General features: G+C 36.9%; 1 protein-coding gene and 1 long non-coding RNA gene across 11 annotated transcripts in view; one reads left to right on the forward strand and one right to left on the reverse strand.

Moving 5' to 3' along the window:
* The first annotated feature begins 1,197 nt into the window (after positions 1-1,197).
* On the forward strand, positions 1,198-10,994 carry LOC102900788. The gene is made up of 2 exons (XR_002743208.2): positions 1,198-1,447; positions 10,845-10,994. It is a non-coding gene; the product is annotated as an uncharacterized LOC102900788 (long non-coding RNA).
* Positions 3,108-19,428, reverse strand: part of CEP128 (centrosomal protein 128) — a 401,019-nt gene continuing 384,698 nt past the window's right edge. For 3 of the 10 annotated variants that reach the window (XM_019833420.3, XM_019833423.3, XM_019833419.3), the window contains 3 exons: positions 18,399-18,507; positions 10,808-10,931; positions 3,112-3,895 (listed from right to left, as the gene is read on the reverse strand). In XM_019833420.3, coding sequence (XP_019688979.2) covers positions 3,736-3,895; positions 10,808-10,931; positions 18,399-18,507 — 393 coding nt within the window. In that variant the 3' untranslated portion in view covers positions 3,112-3,735. Of the gene's footprint in view, positions 3,896-6,261; positions 7,073-9,792; positions 10,932-16,677; positions 16,808-18,398; positions 18,508-19,428 lie in introns of those variants that run through there. The other 7 variants (XM_045060329.1, XM_045060322.1, XM_045060323.1 and 4 more) reach the window with 7 other exon arrangements.

The raw sequence follows: 19,428 nt of genomic DNA on the forward strand, positions 1-19,428 counted from the left end.
CCAAAGATACCAGACCTGGGGAATCGCAAACTTTTCTACCTAAACTTCCAAATGTGCCAAACATCATTTTGGGAGCAAGGATGGCAATGGCAGTGTGCAAAGGAGGGAAGTACTAAAAGTAAAGACAAGGAAGGATGGAAGTACACAATTCTAAGTGATTTTATAGCAGATACTTAGCCCAAGTCAGCAAATAAATTGCCAACTGACAAGAAATTGGCATACGAACTAAGCAAATTTCTCAAGCCAAATGTCCAGAAATAAAGGAATGCTTTTGGGACCGAATAGGCAACAAAACCACAAGAAGCCACAAGTTGGCTGGATATTGTAAGGCCTAGAAGGCCCAGCAAAAATTTATTTGCTCTATCGTATAGCAGGTGAAGCACAGCTTCCGGAAGATAATTTTGAAGTCAACAATGATGGAGCAATTGATGTTAATAAAATACTACGTTGCAAAATCAATTTGGGATTTAAGGGACCAACACTGCAATCTCAGGGATTTTGTTCCATATAAACCATCTGGTGGAAAAGTCTTGGTGAAACACGTGGTGATGACAGGAATCTCTATAAAAATCCACAAATATGATGGCCAACACATACTCAGGCCTCAAAGCACACTTACACAAACACAAGGGAGATGGTGTATGCCATGATAACATAGATATTTTACTGATATCCGGTATGGGAAAATCAGCACATTTCATGTGTAGGAAATTAGTCACTAATATTGGTGACATAGGGATGTTATCTGATCAGTGTGATATCCTTGCCATTCAAAGTACTGAGGCATTGTTTAAACCCTTAGGCAGAAATTCCAAGAATAACACTGTGATTGAATTTTCATGAATACAATCAGGGAAATGGTCTGTTAAGTGCTGAAAGACATTGCAAATTTGGCTATCAAGATGTTAATAAACACCTTTGCTTATTGTAGAGAAAAATGATTGAGAGTGTGGGGTAGTTAGTCAAGTTACTGAATGCATTTTAAACACTTACAATATGTCAGCTCCCTTGCTAGGTAAAACACAGTGCCTTCTCTAGTGAAGCATCTTATATTTAGAAATATAATTATTTTTATAGCATCTATACATACTACCTCAAATAAACATGCTTTCTAGGTACCAATGGTTGATATGACAAATTTTTATATAGCTTTCAAAGATATTGATTCTGGATTCACACTGATTTAAAGAATTGGGAAGATGTTCAATCTATGATGTTATCAAAATAACAATTAAAAACTGAATCTTGGTTCCAAATTACACACATTGTTTGGATATTAGACCTTTGGCTGGTAATTTGAAAAATGCACTGCAAATATTAAAGTGGTGATAATTTACTTTGGTCTGACCTTCCCAGATCCTACCTGGATTCCAAACATTACCTAATGGCTCTTCACGCAAGTTATGGGTAATGTGGGAATGAGCTGTCATGATGCTACCAGCAAAAGGTAAGTAATTACTCTGTTTGGTAAAAGACAATGTTGCTTTTGTAAAATCGATCAAACGTTTGTATAAAGTTGTGTTGAGATCAGTATCAAAATAAGCATAGATTTCACTCAGGTAGTTGCTACTCTGATAAGCTTCAGTTACCACATTAGGAAAGCTGGTAAGTTTCAAATGTGTTGATTGCACATGTAGAAGGACCAAACAAGATTCCTTTCACATCCATGCTCTCAACATATAACCCTGGGGTTACAGACCCTGGAAGATAATTAAGTTACTCTCCTTTATATGCCTATGTTGTTTCCGGTTCACTTGTAATCACTCTCTGAGAAGAGAAATAGACACTAAATACTTAAAGGTAATGGAAATTTAGCCAGAACATCTACTTACATGAACACTGCATGGGAAAGTTTTTCTCTAGTTGCTCTGTGGTACCAGTGTCTGTGACTGTACATCCCACTGAGAAATATAGAGTCCCAAAGGGTAAAATTAAGGGTAGAGAACATCTGACCTCAATCATGGGCGTCAGGATAAGAAATGCATAACACATGGTCAGTGATCCCAAGGTTACTGCAGACAGAGGATGGCAGCTGTTCAGTTGGACATCTGGATCTCAGTGGCTCCAGAACTGGATTGTTCTCACATGAGATCTGTCTATGAGAAGCTCAGCCCATCTTCGGTAACGGTTCTGAGAATTTGAATCTAAGCTTTATGTAGTGCCCAACAAATGGTAAATTTTCACATATTCACAAGGTCCTTGTTTGTGGAAAGTAAACGTGGCCCAAAAGCAAAATATGAAAACAAGGATCATTTTGATGTTGTATGGCTGTGTCCAAACTGATACTTCACCTTTAGTGTTTACACTCAAAAGAGATCAAGGATAATGTAAGGGTCTTGGCTGTCTTCCTATATTATTTGATGTGATCTAAATACATACAATTTTTCACCTGCTTTCTTAAAAAAGTTCAATTTCATTCCCTTTTCTGAGAAGGGAAACAAATAGCAAATTGTTGATGGGAAATGAAAGTTTAGCATATGCAAGTCTGGGTGAGTATGTAAATTTAGTTGTATCAATTTCAAATGGTGTATTATGTAACTATTATAATTGGTAACTAGGAATTATGAAATATTTGTATATTTAAACATATACACCAAGCTAATCAAATTTATCAGTGAACCAAATAAAGGAATTATATTTAAATTCTTAAAAATTACAAGGTTAAGATTGGCAATACATACAGAAGACTTTTCTGACCAATGAAACAAGATATAATAGGTTCACATTGCATGAATGAATTTAAAAAAATAGATACACATTTGAATTGATGGAAATGATTTCTTGGGTGGAAGGCCACCAATGCAGAGTAACTTATGAATGTTAAATATGTTGTAGGCACAGTCCCTGTTCAACAGTGGAAAGTTTTTCTAAACAGATCACAAAAGGTATAATAAACTGCATTTGTATATTTATGTAAGCTTCTTTTTTTTTAATTATCTATATGATTAGTTGGTAAAAAGTCTAAACCATAAAAGAATTGAAGATATTTTATTATCATTTTCATTGTTTTTTAAAAAGAAAGAGTGTATGTGCACAAGCAGGGGAGGGGCAGAGGGAGAAGGAGAGAGAGAATCTCAAGCAGTATCCACTCCCAGAGTAGAGCCTGACATGGGGCTTGATCCCATGACTGTGAGATCATGACCTGAGCAGAAATCAAGAGCTGGACACTCAACTGACTGAGTCACCCAGGTGCCCCTAATTGATATTTTAAACACAGTTTAAAGGGTTATGCTGTTTGCTTAATTTACTTGATATTGCTATTTATTGTAAGAATTGTACATTTCAGTTGCTGCAATTAGCTGGAGTGGGGGCTTTGCAAAGACTCTGATATGGGGCCTATCCACTGTAGTTGCTCAATAAATAATCACTCTTTCAGAAAAACTTTCCTTAATGTAAGACATACTGTAATATTTAAATCAATTGCTCAGAAATTGAGAAGTTCTTGAGAAGATTTAGTTGATATACTTTACAATTGGGAGAATTCTGTGTAGATTTCAATTTAGTCTATTCCTAAGCAAATGAGAAGGGGAAGCAACTCAATTTCAAACAAATATTTCAAATTATCAGTCATATATAATAGGGGGAGAGGTACAACATGTAAGATAAAAGGCCAAGACAAATTACATATGGCCATTGTTAGTCTTCCAAGGACCGTGAGAGATGGAATGATACATTAAATCCCACATCTCAGTCGTAGACAGTGAGGGAAAGCTGGATGAGACTTCACAGTGGTCATTACACCAAAATCTTTTTAAAGATGACAATGTCAGAGTCTGGAAATGTTACTCTGAAACACAGTGTGGATAGCTGTGAGCTGCTGGTATAGACAAAACAAAACTGCATGTGAAATGGTAACATAGAACCAATGTCCCAAATCAGGTTGCTTCCAAGTAACCTGGGAGGATGGAAAGAAAACAGGATCAGAACTCAGCCCTAAAGAAGTTCACACCCTTTTCATAATCTAATACTAGTTCTACTCTTGAAACCAGTGAGAGGAATACACCTATTCCTGACCTGAGAATTTGTAGTTAACCAGCTCTCAGGTGCTATTGCCACTGCTGGCTTGGGAACCACATTTTGAGAACCAGGGGTTGAAGGAATACTGGACAAAAGGGTACGTATCTTACAGAAAACTATGATTTGTTCTCAATGGAATCTAATCAGTAGGTTTACATGCAGTTAAAATTAAAAAAATGAGCAATGACCACCACTGTTAATTTGCAACAGTCAAACTAACCTCACAAAAGCCTTCTCCAATGGAAAAAATGGGAAAGTCTTTCCACGGTACACATTGGCTTTATTGGCTGTGGTCTTAGTCAAAGCACAGAATGAACCTTGGCCAGCAGCATGAGGTCTCTCAAGCTTGCAGCTGTTGGGAGGAGACTGCTCTGCCAGTGACTCTGGGCAGGAAGTGCCTCGTTAGAACTGATGCATCTATTTTATTCTGCTCAGAAGAAAAAAAAAGCCAAACTCCCTAGGTCTCTCCAAACATCTTTTAAACTGCCCAACCTCCCCAAAGCCACCATATTAGATGGCTTTAACTGCCATGGCTGCCTGATTTCTGGTAACTGACAGCTGAGGTTCAGTATGATGGGAAGTTTTCAGAATGCTAAGCCATAAATCAAGCCTGTATCTTCACTCACGGTGGGCTTAACGACAGCATAAATAAAATGAAAATCCCAAATGACAGACAAGCACAGGGCACTCTGACTGAAAAATATCTGAAAGGAGGACACTTTCCATCCAGATCCAAACTGCCAGAAAGCAGTCCACAAAGAACATTAAAGATTAGTGCAACGTGCCTCAGAAAGGGAACTTAATAGGGCACAAGTTCACAGCACTTCTCCACTTTGCACAATGCCGCTTTCCAGGACCCTGCATCAGATAAAGGATGCAGTGCTACCGCAGTTCTTTCTCTCAAGTAAACAGTTTAAAATGTGTGTTGTTGAAGGCAACCCAGCTTCCTCTGTGTTCATATCATTTTACAGAACTCCTGCCATCCTTCATTCCCTTATCCAGCTAAGTGCTCAGCAATAATGGACAAACAAAATCTAAACTAGCATTACCACTACCCTAGGGATAACACTGAATACGAGTTATGCAGTATGATCTGATAATAGCTGGCTTCAAGTGCTGGCAAAAAAAAAACCAAAAAAACAAAAAAACAAAACAAAACAAAAAACCAAAAAACAAAAACAAAAACAAAAACAAAAACAAAAAAAACACAACCAAAAACCAAAAAAACCAAACCAAAACAAAACATCAAACCCTTATAAAGGGGATATATTAGAAACTTAGATTTTAAATTCTATGTGCAATGTGACACATTTTGGGGATTGCTCTTTCGGCTTTCAGGTAAAAATTAGGTGACATAAATAGGTTCTTCTGATATATGAAGTACATATAAATACTGCTCTGAAAAAAAGCTGTGCACAATCACAAAAGGATGAGAGGAACCATCTTGTTTTACCAAAAGAAGCATTTTTACCCCTAGTTAACAGACCAGCCTACTTCATTAGGAAAAAAATGATCAGTTAATTACTAATCTCACTAACTCTTTATGGTTGCCATTATTCTGATGTCTTGAAATGCAGGCAAGGACCAGCATTACTCCAGTCCACAGGCTGGCCCAAGTAAAGGACATAAAGGTGCTTCCAAAGATTCTTGAGGAAATGACTATGGATTCCAGAGAAAGAAATCAGAGAGAGAGAGAGAGAGAGAGACAGACAGCCAGACAGACAGACATACAATTGGAGGAAATATTTCCAATTGAAATAGAGTATTTCAAGAACAAAGGGAGATGCACTGTCTCAAAGTAAAGATTTTCATCTTGTTGGCCAAGTGTTTTAAAGGCCATTTGAGCTCTTGGTGGCTTCAAATGATTCAAAAATACAACTGACTCTAAAATGGAAAATTTGTAAGAAAATAAAAACAAACAAAAGGAAACCGTAATTTGATGGAAAACCTGACACTATAAAATTTAGACTTGTCCTTTTTCTTATTTTTTAAGTAGGCTTCACACCCAGCACAAAGCCCAACATGGGACTTGAACTCACCACCCTGAGATCAAGACCTGAGCTGAGATCAAGGGTCAGATACTTAACCGACTGAGCCACCCAGATGCCCCAGGACTTGTTAATTAAAAAAAAAACAAAAAAAAAAACCCCAAAAAACAAAAAAAAAAACAACAAAAAAACCATTTTAAGAAAATATTAAATCACTGTCAATTAGTGACTAATGAGCATATAATATTATCCTCCTTTCCCTCAGAATAAGATATTTTCTTACTTTTAAATTATAACATCTGAACTGTTGGTGGTTTAATATCCACTAATTTTGTTTAAAAAATCTTGCTTCAAACCAGTATTCTGATCTTTTATACTGCTGACACAAAGCTCCAATATTTAAGGATAAATTGTTAACTTTTTAAAATTTAAATAATGCCAGTCAAAATGCTTTACTAAAGAATGAAAAATGAGGTTGTCAAATCATGGGGATCTATGGAAAGATGACAGAAGATAGTCTGGGCATGAACGTCCAGCATCTGCCAGTTTGAGGAAGAGCATTCATTCTGGAATGGCAATTGAGTGACTTCAATGCCTTAAAACATAGCAAGTTATCATTAGAATTGCAGGTGATTAATGTATGGCTCTTATTTTACTATAGAATTCTTTTCATGTTCTCATCTATATGCTCAATGGCATAAGACTCTACATTTTGACAGGTGGAGGTCATCAGATTACATATTGTTTTGACTATCCTCCTGAAAGGCAACTAACATGCTGTTATGTTCAGAAATCCAGTATCCTCCTGCAGAGAACAAGGCAACAAGTTCTCATCCACAATTGTCACATGGCTTTGTACCATGTCAGAGTCAAGCTGTGTTACAGAAGATACCCAGCCACAGAAGTTTTCCTAGGCTTTCAACTCTGAGTAGTCAGCCACTTGCCATTTAAATCCTTTTGCAGTTGGTGGCCCTGGAAGACATGCAGGTGCTCCAAACCCCTGACAGTCTGCCCCTTCATTGTAGGTTGTAGTTATTAGACTTCAAAGATCAACAGTTGAGGCTGACCTGGTGGAACACGAGGAATGACCTGAGTTGGGTTTGGATTTAGGTAGGATGTGGGCCATAGGTGTGGATAAAGCAGGAGAAGCTAAACTGGGGGCAGATGAGGTTAGAGCTGGAAGGTTGGTCTGGTTTCACCAGAGCAGAAAAATTGGTTTACTTTGTTACTAATCAAAAGCAAGGGAGACTTCTCTGAAATTTGTTTGGGGGCTTGGAATCTAAAAGTTCTGTTTCTAGATGTAAGCATTTCTCCTAGCCTTAAATTAGATGTGTCGTGTTTTGTACGGAAATGAAACTAAATGGAATCTTTCATGGTTTAAATTTCTTTCCTCAAATAGGGATAAGCTGATGTTTTTATTGCTAAACATTTGAGAACTTAAAAGTTGAAAGATGTAACTATTTTTATATCATACTTTGGTGCATGAAATGCCTTTATATACAAACTTTCCCAAATTTTCTTTCCAGCTTAAGGTTCATGGTAGTTTTGATCCAAGAAAACCAGATGCCTTCGTGAGGACAGCTTCCTCATTTGAAGGCCATGAACATCACAAATTTCTTTCTTTTTTAAAAAAATAAATTAAGAGGAAATACCGGGATAGTTTGTTTGAGGAGGGGGTGTAAGAATCTTGGAAAAGGAATAATTTACTCAATGATCATTCCTATTCTTGGCTATTAAATGATGTATAGTTGGGTTTATAGTTAAAAACCTGAGTAAAACAATTTGAGATTCCTAACCCTTTCCTAAAAAGGGTCTGGCTAAGTAAATATACCCATCTAATTATGTGTAAGAATTTGGCTCCATTTAAAACAATATTTGCTATTTTAATACACATTAAAGAAAATGTAACAATTACTATGAGTGTAAATACACCTTACATATACCACTGACCAGAGCCTCAAAAACCTTAGCTGAAAAGATGAAAATGAAAAAAAAAAAATAGGCTTGTTTTCTGAGCTAAGTAGGTAGGCACTTCTAATCTATGTAACCTTTAAATTCAAATGCCTTATGTGTACTTTTTTGTTAAGCTATAGAATTTATATCTTTTACTAGTAAAGATATGTAAACTGTAACAATAAGAAGAAAAGCCGGTGATTCTGGGAAACTGGATGCATAAGATGTTATGTAACCAACCGGTTTCCAACCTTTAAATCAGACACTAGTCAAGGAAATAATAATAACCTTAGCCAATGGGAAAAACATCCAGCCAGATTTCTCCCAGCTGTGTTTCTCCCTTCTGTGGCCTTCAGTAACTTCAATGGAAGTTTAGTGTGTTTAGGGAGAAAGATGGCCAGAAGAATCAAAATTATTAAACCAAAAAGGTCAATCTTCAAATTAAGTCTTGGACCAGGCTCACTGCAAGAATAAGGTTGATCCCTTCCAATGTCCCAGTACTATAAGCAATATGGCTGACCAACCACAACTCAAATGGGGCTGATATCACAGGTTATTCTGCCAAAGGGGTGAGTGAAGGAAAAACAGTTGCTGGCTTTGAAATGTACAAATCAAGCTATTAGTGTTTCCTTAGCATTCCTTTTGATTTCCAACTTGAGCTTACAGTGACTGACTGCAAGAGATAGGAAAAAATCCTCTGAGAAGACAGGTCCTTGGATTCAATTCCATATAAACAGAGGGCCAAGGAATTTTGACAAAATTTTTGCTCACAAAAAGTTGACTTTGCCTTTGAAGTTCTTGTGTGTTCCATATTTAAAGTCAGACACCTTCATTCATCCAACAGTAGCACAAGGCCTTCAATAATATGATATAATGGCTTTATTTTTTTCAGATTAAAAAAGGTCTTTCATAAGGCCCCTCTCCATTCTGTTATAAAATCATCAGCTAATATGTTTTCAAGGATTTTCCAGGTAAATAACCTGTGTTACCTTCAACTTTCAGGTCTAACTGGCCTGGTGTAATTTTTTTAATGGCCACAGAGGTACTAAGAGTGGTTTAAATCAATTCCTACTAAAAAAGAATGGAGTGCATGGCATTCCTACTAACACATTAAGGGAAAAGCTATTTAACTCACTTTTATCCATAGGATTTAAATAAAATGTGTTAATATTGTGCCTTATTTTCTTCCCAGTTAGTCACTTAGACCCAAGGAGATAAAATATTACAGTATTGGTCAACACATCAATGAAAATATTGACATAATTTCTCAATACCCCCAGTATTACTATAGTGTAATATAGGTTCTGAGAAACACCAGGATTGTCAGCTGCTCCTTCAAAAAGGGCTACTCCCACTAAACCCCACAGTGCTCATTAGCACATTAACGGCTTGAAGTCCTGAGGTTAGACAAAACAAAACCAAACCTGTTTAATGTTGTCTAATGCAGAGTTTCTCAAGCTAGCCTGAACACATCACTCCTTTTTCATGCAATTCCTAATGCCAAATAAACTTTGGGTCATGCATAGCTGTTTGTGTCTCTTTTTTCCCTCTTAGCGCAATGACTGCCCCATAGTAGGAACTCAATAAAAGATTTTTGTCATGAATAAATGGTAAAACTCATGGTTGTACTCTCAGAGCTTATGGAGATTGTATTAAGTAATCTTTTGAGACAAAGATCTCTGTTCTCTGGAGTAGCCTTTCCAATCAAGTTCATAAACAAAGAGTGTCATTTGCTCTGGACATTCAAATATAGTAAGTTAGTACGACATGGTGGTGGAAATAGAAGCATCTTCACAAATATGAGAATAAGCAAGTACGCTTTAAAGAGCACAAATGTAATTACGAAGGCATTGCTTTATTGCCCTTGTCTCTATGAAGAATTTTCCATCATGACCCAGTGGGATTTAGCTCCTGGTTGTTTTACCTTTCATTAGCATCATTAGAAATCTTTCTCCACTGGTAGATTAGCATGTAAAGAGCATAAGTTCTTAAAAACACTTTGATGTCAAAGAAGGCTGAGATGCTGAAGTAGATAGTACCGAATTATGAGAGAACTCTTGCGGAGTAAATCTCATGACACAGGAGTCTGGGAACTTTGAGTCTGGTGAGAGTAAAACCAATGATGGTCCAGAATATGACAAAGTGATTGCAGTGAGATATTTGGCCACAAAAAGATAAATAAATAAGTTGTGCTATGAATTCTTTACAGTGTTCTACAATTCAGGTATCACTTGTAAATTCTTTATTGCTATTAAAAATGGATGATTGGGAATAAAATTTTAAGATACTGCATGTACTAACAGACTGCTGGGATGATGAATGTAACAATCCTGAGCGTTTATAAAGCAGACCGTCTGGAATTATATATGCATATCTCCATGACATGTTATAACACATGATAATTTATTAGGGAGCAAGCGTTTTTAAAAATCGATTATATATAAACACTCCCTGAGTCGAAAGTGCTGACAACTTCTGCCTCGAGGGGAACTCATTTCCCTCCTGTTTGGCCAGTAATTATTAAAACATCCCAATTATATATCCAAATTTTGGTTCAAAAACTGGCTGACCATGCCTGAAAAAGGAAAATGCAAAGTGAAAAATATCTCTCTTTCTCGGCTGGTATAAGTTGCCAATAAGTTAGTTGTATGCCATTCATGAGCTGATATTACTTGGATTAGTTTAACTTCTATAATTTCCAAATACCAAGTATAGTGTTATTTTAGTCAGTGTTTGGCAATGCTAAAGAGCAGAAGCTGTAGATACGTCTGCTTGATAATCCAGGCCAGACTGCAACAAGGACAGATACGCTATTATTTGTGAAACACTCATGTAGAGCAACAAATTACATTTTGTTTTTTTTGCTTTCATATTCCTCCTTTTTAGACTGTGGACTTGTCCCATCCATTGGTAAATTGCTGGCATCTTCCTTGATTGAAGGTGAATCTGGAGTAACTGTTCTTTTGGTAAATGCTGGAAAGGCAAGAGAAAAGACAAAAATAAACCTAAATGAATAAAATCCTTGGGCTGACAAAATTGTAAGTAATCATTGTATCTGATCTAGTTTTTTGTAAACTTACAAGGACTAACAGACCTTCAGTGTAGGAATAAACGTAATAAGTTCACTGTATTTTGGAAAACATTTATTCATATGATTTAATTTGGGAGGGATCTGAAGAGTATCTGAGAGTGGAAGATGTATGTTTGGTCAATATATAACAATACAAAGCACACACAGAATTTTGGAGGGAGAAATGTTAAGGGCCTTCTTTTTACAGAATCTTCTTTGTTACACAAACTGAGACTAGACCTGGAATCTAGGTTTACTGTTTTTCTACTACCTACTTACCTCCCTTCTGAGCTCCAGAGAGGCATGTCCAACTACCTACGGGAAATCTGCCTGCCTCATTTCTAATCTCTGATACCTGCCCATTCCTTCTTTTCTCCTTCTTAGGAAGTGATATACTCCTCCCCTCCAACCCTGGTTTCTCAAACCTTAGTTCCCTCCTTCCTTTGTCCTGTCTGCTCTCCCATCCAACTTAAGAGTAAATACTGAAGATTCTCCCTCCCAAATTCACCCTAGTTCTCAGGCTTCACACCATCTCCATTACTATCGCCTCAGCCCAAGCCACCATTTTCTCTCTTCCCATTTTCACTGTATCCCCTTCCCCACACCACCACAACCAGAATTATCTTTCCAAAAGGTAAATCGATTATGTCACTCTCCCACATAACCCATCACCTCCATCCTCCAACAGCCTCCCAGGAAACTTAGAATGAAATCCAAACATGGGACTGTGGCAAAAAGGCTCCGTGGAACTTTACCTTGCCTTTCTCTCTCCCCCAGACCTCCTCACTCAATGCTCCAACTCTCTAGAAGACCATACCCCTTTTCTTCTCTGTGGCCTTCATATTTATTGCTCCCTCTCTCAGGAAAACTCTTCCCACCCAATTTCAGCTCAGCTGCTTCTTGCCACTCAGGCTCCAGCTCAGCTGTAACCTCCTCCAAAAGGACTCTCCTAATCACGGATCTAAAGCAGTCCTGTTTTCCAGGCGCTGTCCTCTCATTTTACCTTCACAGCACCAAGCACCATTTTAAATTGTTTACTTGCCACCACCTGTTTCTTCTATGAGAGCGGTGACCACTTCTGTCTTGCTCACTACTGTATACCCCCCAAGCCAAACAGAGAGCCTCTTGCATAACCTCTTAGTAAATATTATTTGAAGAAGTGAATATACTTATGGGATCTTTAAGAGACAGTCAACTGGCAATTTTCTGGCTGCTTTCTAGACAGCATCTACAGAGTACCCCGTACACCATTATAATCAGAACTCAGTTATTTAAAAAATATCTGACACCTGACTAGTTAGTGAAAAGATTGTCTCACCTACAAAAATCACCATCACATAAAATGAACCTATAAAATGGAGAGACAAAAAAGTTGTGCTTCCATGAAATAAATCTTTTAATGGACAAGAAACTTTTTTTTACCTTTATCAGTACCCCCACATTTAAAAACAATGTTTACTTATTTATTTTGAGAGAGAGAGAGAGCATTCAAGCAGGGGAGGGGTAGAGACAGTGGGAGAGGGAGAATGCCAGGCAGGCTCCACACTCTCAGCACAGAGCTCGACGTGATGTGGGACTCCATCTCACAAACTGTGAGATCAACCTGAGCTAAAGTCGGTAGCTTAACACACTGAGCCACCCAGGCACCCAGTAACCCCACATAGTTAATACCACAGATCTTTGGTATTTTATTCTGCAAGGCTGAGGACAGATACATACGAGGCAGTTCACAGCTAGCCAGTGGATCCTGAAGTACAACACAGAAGTGAAAAGAGTGTGCTTTTCTTGCTGTAGATAAATTGTTTTTCATTGGAGGGACTTAAACGCCCACTAAAGGCATCTCAAAACGCAAACTGAGAGTAATAACTTTTCTTTTCATAGCAATGTAAACTGAAGTAAGAAAGCAAGAGATAGTTCCTTTTAGCAACTTTCATTGATTTGCTTTTTTAAGAATATCAAGTTAAATTAATATGTAAGATTCACAACAAAATCCTGTAACATTCCCCCCCTCCCCCATGAAAAATCATAGTCCTTTCTTTTGGGGTTTGTTTATTTTAATAAATTATTTATAACAGTTTTAGAATTCCAGAAAATTTGAAATCTGCATTTATTTTTAAAATTTAGTACCAACTCCACACACATTAGGCATTTTAATCTCAAAGGACTCGAGATTTCGAGAAATCATCAGATTACTATAGTCCTCCCTCAAATCCAGTCTAGTCCTGGCCCCAAGAGTAAGGGCCCTGTCTTGAGAGCTGTGTTCCTTTAGCCTAAAAGGAGCTATACATGGAGACTAGTGGTCAGTCACTACTTATAAAAAGTAAAAATGACAGTTTCAAAAGCTGGCATTATTAAGTCTCTCTTTCTAAGCCCCCACTGTCCTAGAGGCTGAAGGTAATGGAATCCAAGCCTTCTAAAAGAGTGTCCTGAACCACGGCCATCACTTGTAGCCAGCCAGGATAAATTTGGTAGTAATCATGGCTCTAAATAATGGATTTCTGTGTTCCTATTTCCAATGGTAATATAAACTTACAATTTATACATTTCTTCCCTTCTTCCTGGCAGAAGGAATCTACCTTTTCTTGAATTGACCTGAACTACACAAAGCTGACATAAATTACTACTTAAAACAAACTTTCATTAATGCTGGATCGTTTCAGAGACCACAAATTATGCAGTATTTTCCCATTTCCTTTGTTTTTTCCATGGTCAGTGATTCTATGCTTTAGTTTGGTCACAGTTTGACAGGGCACCTAAGTCAGCAGAACGAATGCCTTAGCATCTACGGCATAGACAAAAGGGCCTCATCCAGTACAAATCCCAACTTGAGTAAGAAGGAGCCTGTTCTGTGGGCTCATAAACTCATGTCTGCCTCAGCACCTACAGTTATTTACTCCTTACATCTCTATACAGGTCTAAACTGCTCTAAACCCCAACCCCCAGCTTTCATGTTCCATTTAGAAGTTAACAAGAAAATCGAATACTTGCTAGTCAGACATAAAAGCTGGGGTGTTCTCAGTAGCATTTTATTTTTACAAGATGCCTTTTTAGCCAAAGTGTACATACACCTATCAAACAGCACCAAAGGGCCACACAGGAAGACAGCAGCCTCTTACCTCCTCCCTCCCAATCCCACAATCCTGCACCCCAGAGTCAACCACAATCAACTCTTTTAGCTTTATTTTCTGTATTTACTTCAATTTTTGTAAGAAAAAGCAGCTTATATTGCTATTTTCTGATTTATCATTTTTAGACTTATTCACACCCATCCACTTCCCTTCACCCCATCCTCCTTATATAGTTACATTTGAACTTCTAGTTGTGTCAGTAGTATTTATAATATCATGACTACGTAAACATGGCTCACACAAACCTAATAAGTATACTATGACAATGTTTCTTTTCTTGCCCATTTTTCCCCCCTGGAGTTATTATTTGACCTATGTTTTTATTTATTTTTTTTTTATTTGCTCTTTCTCTGAGACTATCATTAATTATTTCTAATTGCTCAATGAGATCTGCCATATGTCTTTCAGTAGTTTTTCTTCTAAGTGCTCAACTGAATCAAATAACCTAACAGTTTGTTTATGTCCTAAAGATTTTCCTGATAGAATCTTTCCTTTTTTCTATTAATCTGAGAGAACTGAACATGAGTGTCCAGATTAAAAGGGCCCACCCATCAAATAGCTAGAAAGGCAAATAAAGTAAGACCTGCAGGGAGGCAAATCATCACAAAACTCACTGCAGTTAAACAAGAGATCCTAAAAGGTCCCAGGGCTGGGGATTGGGTGGTAGTGATGGTGGAGAAGATCGCTTCTGAGGAGTGGGGTCAAAAGAAAAAGACAATATTTTTCAACAGCAATTTAGATTTTAGAAGAGAATACTACAATGACTTCAGAAGGAAAGTGATTTTCAACCCAGAATTTTATAGCTAGCCAAAGTCTCGTCAAGGGTGAATAGAAGAAATCTATTTTCCGAAGTACAAAGAATGAAAGCAGTTACCTCCCTTTTCTTTCTTTGATGTGCTAACCACAAAAGAAAGAACTGAGACAGAGGAAGGCATGTGTTCTGAGAAACTTGGGCATCAGCACAAGAAGAGGGTGAAGAAGAATCTCAGGATGACAGTTGGGTGGGCCTTTCTAACCTTCCTACTCCAGGCTGTTGTTTTCTCCTCTCAAGACCCTCATTAACCAGGTACTATTCTTCTGGAATGGATTTTCTAAAGATCTTTTCTTTCCTATGGTCCCATTCTTTTTCTTCTATTTTCTTTGTGGTTTCAACTTTGTTTTCCACCTTTCTGGTTTTTCATATTTTAAATTTCTTTTTGAGTGGGGGGAGAGGGGCAGAGGGAGACAGAGAGAATCTCAAGCAGGCTCCATGCTCAGTGCAAAGCCCAACGTGGGGCTCGATCCCACAACTCTGGCATTATGACCTAGCTGAAATCAAGAGTTAGATTCTCAACTGAGCCACCCAGGTGTTCCCATATTTTAAATTTCTGAGACCTCTTATATTGTGTTCCTTTTTCATAGCATCTTGTTCTTCTTTTTAATGGATGTAATATTTTCTATCTCTGAGGACATTAATGCTATTTTAAAAGACACATTCTGTTCTCTGTGTGATCAATTTATTATAGGCTCATTTTTCTCTTTGTTGGTCTTGAGCTCTCTCCTCTTCAATTTTGGAGGTTTAAAAGGAGGTTAAAGAAAAATTATAGGACAATTTCTATAACTAAGCTGAAACTGTGCTATAAAAATGGAGAAGCATTCAGGGTGATCTAAAATACCACATTGTGAAAAACACAGAAATTTCAAAGTTCGTCACAAAAATAAATAAGAAGAACTATGATTTCTAGAAATAAGTTCAATTCAACCACTGAAAGTTATTAACAATAAGGCACCTATGATTAAATTTTTAAAAGAATTCTTGAAACCATGCAGGTAGGAAGAGAGGAAAATCATAAAACAGGCTTGTCAAAAAGAGAAATAGTAAAGCATAAAAGTATAAATTAATAAATTGGGGCGCCTGGGTGACTTGGTCGGTTAAGCGTCCGACTTCGGCTCAGGTCATGATCTCATGGTCTGTGAGTTCGAGCCCCGCGTCGGGCTCTGTGCTGACCGCTCAGAGCCTGGAGCCTGTTTCAGATTCTGTGTCTCCCTCTCTCTCTGCCCCTCCCCTGTTCATGCTCTGTCTCTCTCTGTCTCAAAAATAAATAAACGTTTAAAAAAATAAATTAATAAATTAACTAAATAAGTTAACAATAAGTTAATGAAGAGGTTTTCTTTTTAAGCTAAATTTTTCAGTCAGATTTTACAATAGAGACTATAATATGTATTTTCACATCCAAGTTATGTATTCAATGATATTTTTTCCCATTCTTATTTAATTTTACTTCCTTTTAAGCCAGTATATTTATATAAAACCTATGGCTTCCCGTGAGGAATATCTCACAGAGAAATGACCACCACTGGTCTTGAAATGTTACTGAGTAAAAAGCTGGATGTAGTTTCTTTCACTGCCTGTCATAATATTTAATAAAATCTAAAAATCTTGATGTTTTCCCACAAGGTCTCCCAACCACTACTTTCTAGGTGCCTTTCCATGGAGTCTTAGGAAAGTCATCATGGTGAAATTAAATAGCAGAATACTGACCTCTGTGCTCATATCATGGTGCTGATTTATCTCCAAGCTCCTGAATGTCTTAATGGGTGGGATACTATGTTGTTTGCTGGTGCTTTGTCCCTACTCTCCTCTCCTCCATGTTTATGTACATGAAACAGACCTGAGGAAAATTTTCCATTTCTTTATATGAAACATAAAAAATTTGGCCTATGTGTATATCAGATTCTGAGGTACTATAATCAACTTGGGATATAATCCATATTTTTTATTAAAATTTTTTTAGTGTTCATTATTTTTTTTGAGAGAGACAGAGAATGAGTAAGTGGGGGAGGGGCAGGGAGAGAGGGAGACACAAAATCTGAAGCAGGCTCCAGGCTCTGAGCTGTCAGCACAGAGCCCGATGCTGGTCTCAAAACCATGAACCGTGAGATCATGATCTGAGCTGAAGTTGGATGCTTAACCGACTGAGCCACCCAGGCGCCCCGAGATACAATCCATATTGTAGGGCAGCTGCCAGATTAGAACAGCAGGGATTTTATGCAGCTATATAAAATCACTTGGTAAAATGGTTAGGACAGGAAAGAGAAGATGCTCAGCCTCTGGAATAAAATAATAATGATATAATAAAAACCAAACCATTTATCAGAAACTGATAAATATTTATTCAATGAATGCATGAATATAAATCAGCAAAAATGAGAGTGATCACTTTTGGATCTGACCTACTTTTTTGTGGCTTATTTTGGTATTGTATTTTATAGCACCTGCATTTTTTAAATGACAGAGTTGTCAGATTTAATATACAAACTCTATGCCTGTGGTAAATTGAGGAGCTAAATGATTATCTAAATAAGAATCCATGAAATAACATTTGAGATCCAATAGTTTAGATAAAAGTGGACTTAAAAAAAAAGAGTCATATACTCATTCATCTAATTAACTGAGCATTTACTATGTTCCAAGTACTATGTAGGGCACTGAGGAAACAGTGGTGAACAAAACAGACATCGCTCCTATCATGGAATTCACACTTTGATGAAGAGATTAATCACTAAACACAAAGTCACTCAGATAAAAAAAATAAATCAGAAGGGTTTTAGAGGAAAACTTTAATACATTATGGGCACTTTTAACAGACACCATACTTAAACCTGTAGGTTCCAAAGGCTTCTTTAAGGACATGACATACAAGCTGGGACTTGAAGAATAAGTATAGTAAGGAAGAAGAGGTGGAAATGGTGTGGATAGTATCCTGGGTCAACAGATTCACACCTTACTGACATTGATAACATTTTATACACATTTACAGGATATTCACAGAATGAAATCCAGCCAGTAACCAAATTAGTATCCTTATTCTTTGCACAAGATTATATATTTCTGATTAGTTCTATGAAAATATTTTCTACTTTTTGATGACTTGAATTTTATAATATTATCTAACTTCCTTTACCCACTCTTCCACAGTTACCAGAAACCTCCACGTACAAATATGTGTTTAAGTAAAATTATTACCTTTGTCGATTCATTGTAAGTTTTTCTGAAAAGTGTAAGGACTAAAAAGAAGGGATTCCATACACTTTTTAGTAAATTGGGTAATATAAATGTTACATGTATGATCCATAATAACAATTTCTTCAAACTCCTAACATGAATATTACTATCGTGTGCTTGCCTTACACTTTAATCTCTCCATGAGTTACCTTTCCTTAAATCCAATTTAAAAACTGGTACAGGACTTCATTACTTACAATTCAAGTGTGAAAATCGTGGACTAGACAGGAAGTGACTGCGATCAGGCCAAGACGGGGAGTGGTCTAACCTACGAGCATGGGAACTCTCAGCAAAGATTCCGTCATCCTAAAACAAAGTCAGTTCAATGATTACAAAACGTAAGGATGGGATTCATTTAAATATACCGAAAATGAAACTGAACGTCAATATACAAGCTATGTTATACAACAATTTAATTGTAAAAAAAATATGTGCATGCTAAAGAAAATATGAAAGCATTAAAAAAGAGACAGAAGGAAATCACCCATGGCTGTACCAGCATGACATATTTCTTTCCAGTCTTTTTTTCCTGTGGATAGGATTTATACATGTTCTAAAACTGTGTTCTTCATTTATTTACATTAATAATCTAAGCACTTTTGAAGTCTGTATATTATCCTAACCTTTAGCTTGTGTTACTCATTTACTATCGAGTGGATAAACTATGCTTTCCTCAGCTATTACTTTATTCGGCATTTAGGTGGTTTCCAATGTTTTACTCCTATAAATAACACTGTGAGAATATCTTTAAATATATAACCTTTTCTATGTTTAGGACTATTCCTTATGACAAATTCTTAGGTGGAAATACTGGGTCAATAAAAACAATTTGATGTTTTTAAATACACTTAGCTACACTGCATTCCATAATGATTACACTAATTCCCTTACTCATTCAACAAATATTTAATACATAAACTACGTGAATAGAGAATAAGGCCCTCTCCTCATGGACTGTATGAATGTGTCCTTGTACCCAAATCTTAGCTGAAAATGGGAATGAATTTTAACTTCAAGTAATTTATTAATTAGATTAAAAACAGATACTTTAATGTATTTTTTTATAATAGTGAAATTGCAATTGTTTTCTCTTGAATGTGTTCTAACCACTTACACGACACTTTGCTTTTTTCCTCCCCCCCCCCCACTCATTCATTCATGCAACAATAATTTATTGGGTACTTAGTATGCACTGGTCAAAGAGCAACAAAATACTGAGGTATGCAG

This window comes from Felis catus, chromosome B3, assembly GCF_018350175.1.
Source record: "Felis catus isolate Fca126 chromosome B3, F.catus_Fca126_mat1.0, whole genome shotgun sequence".
Taxonomy (NCBI): Eukaryota; Metazoa; Chordata; class Mammalia; order Carnivora; family Felidae; genus Felis; species Felis catus.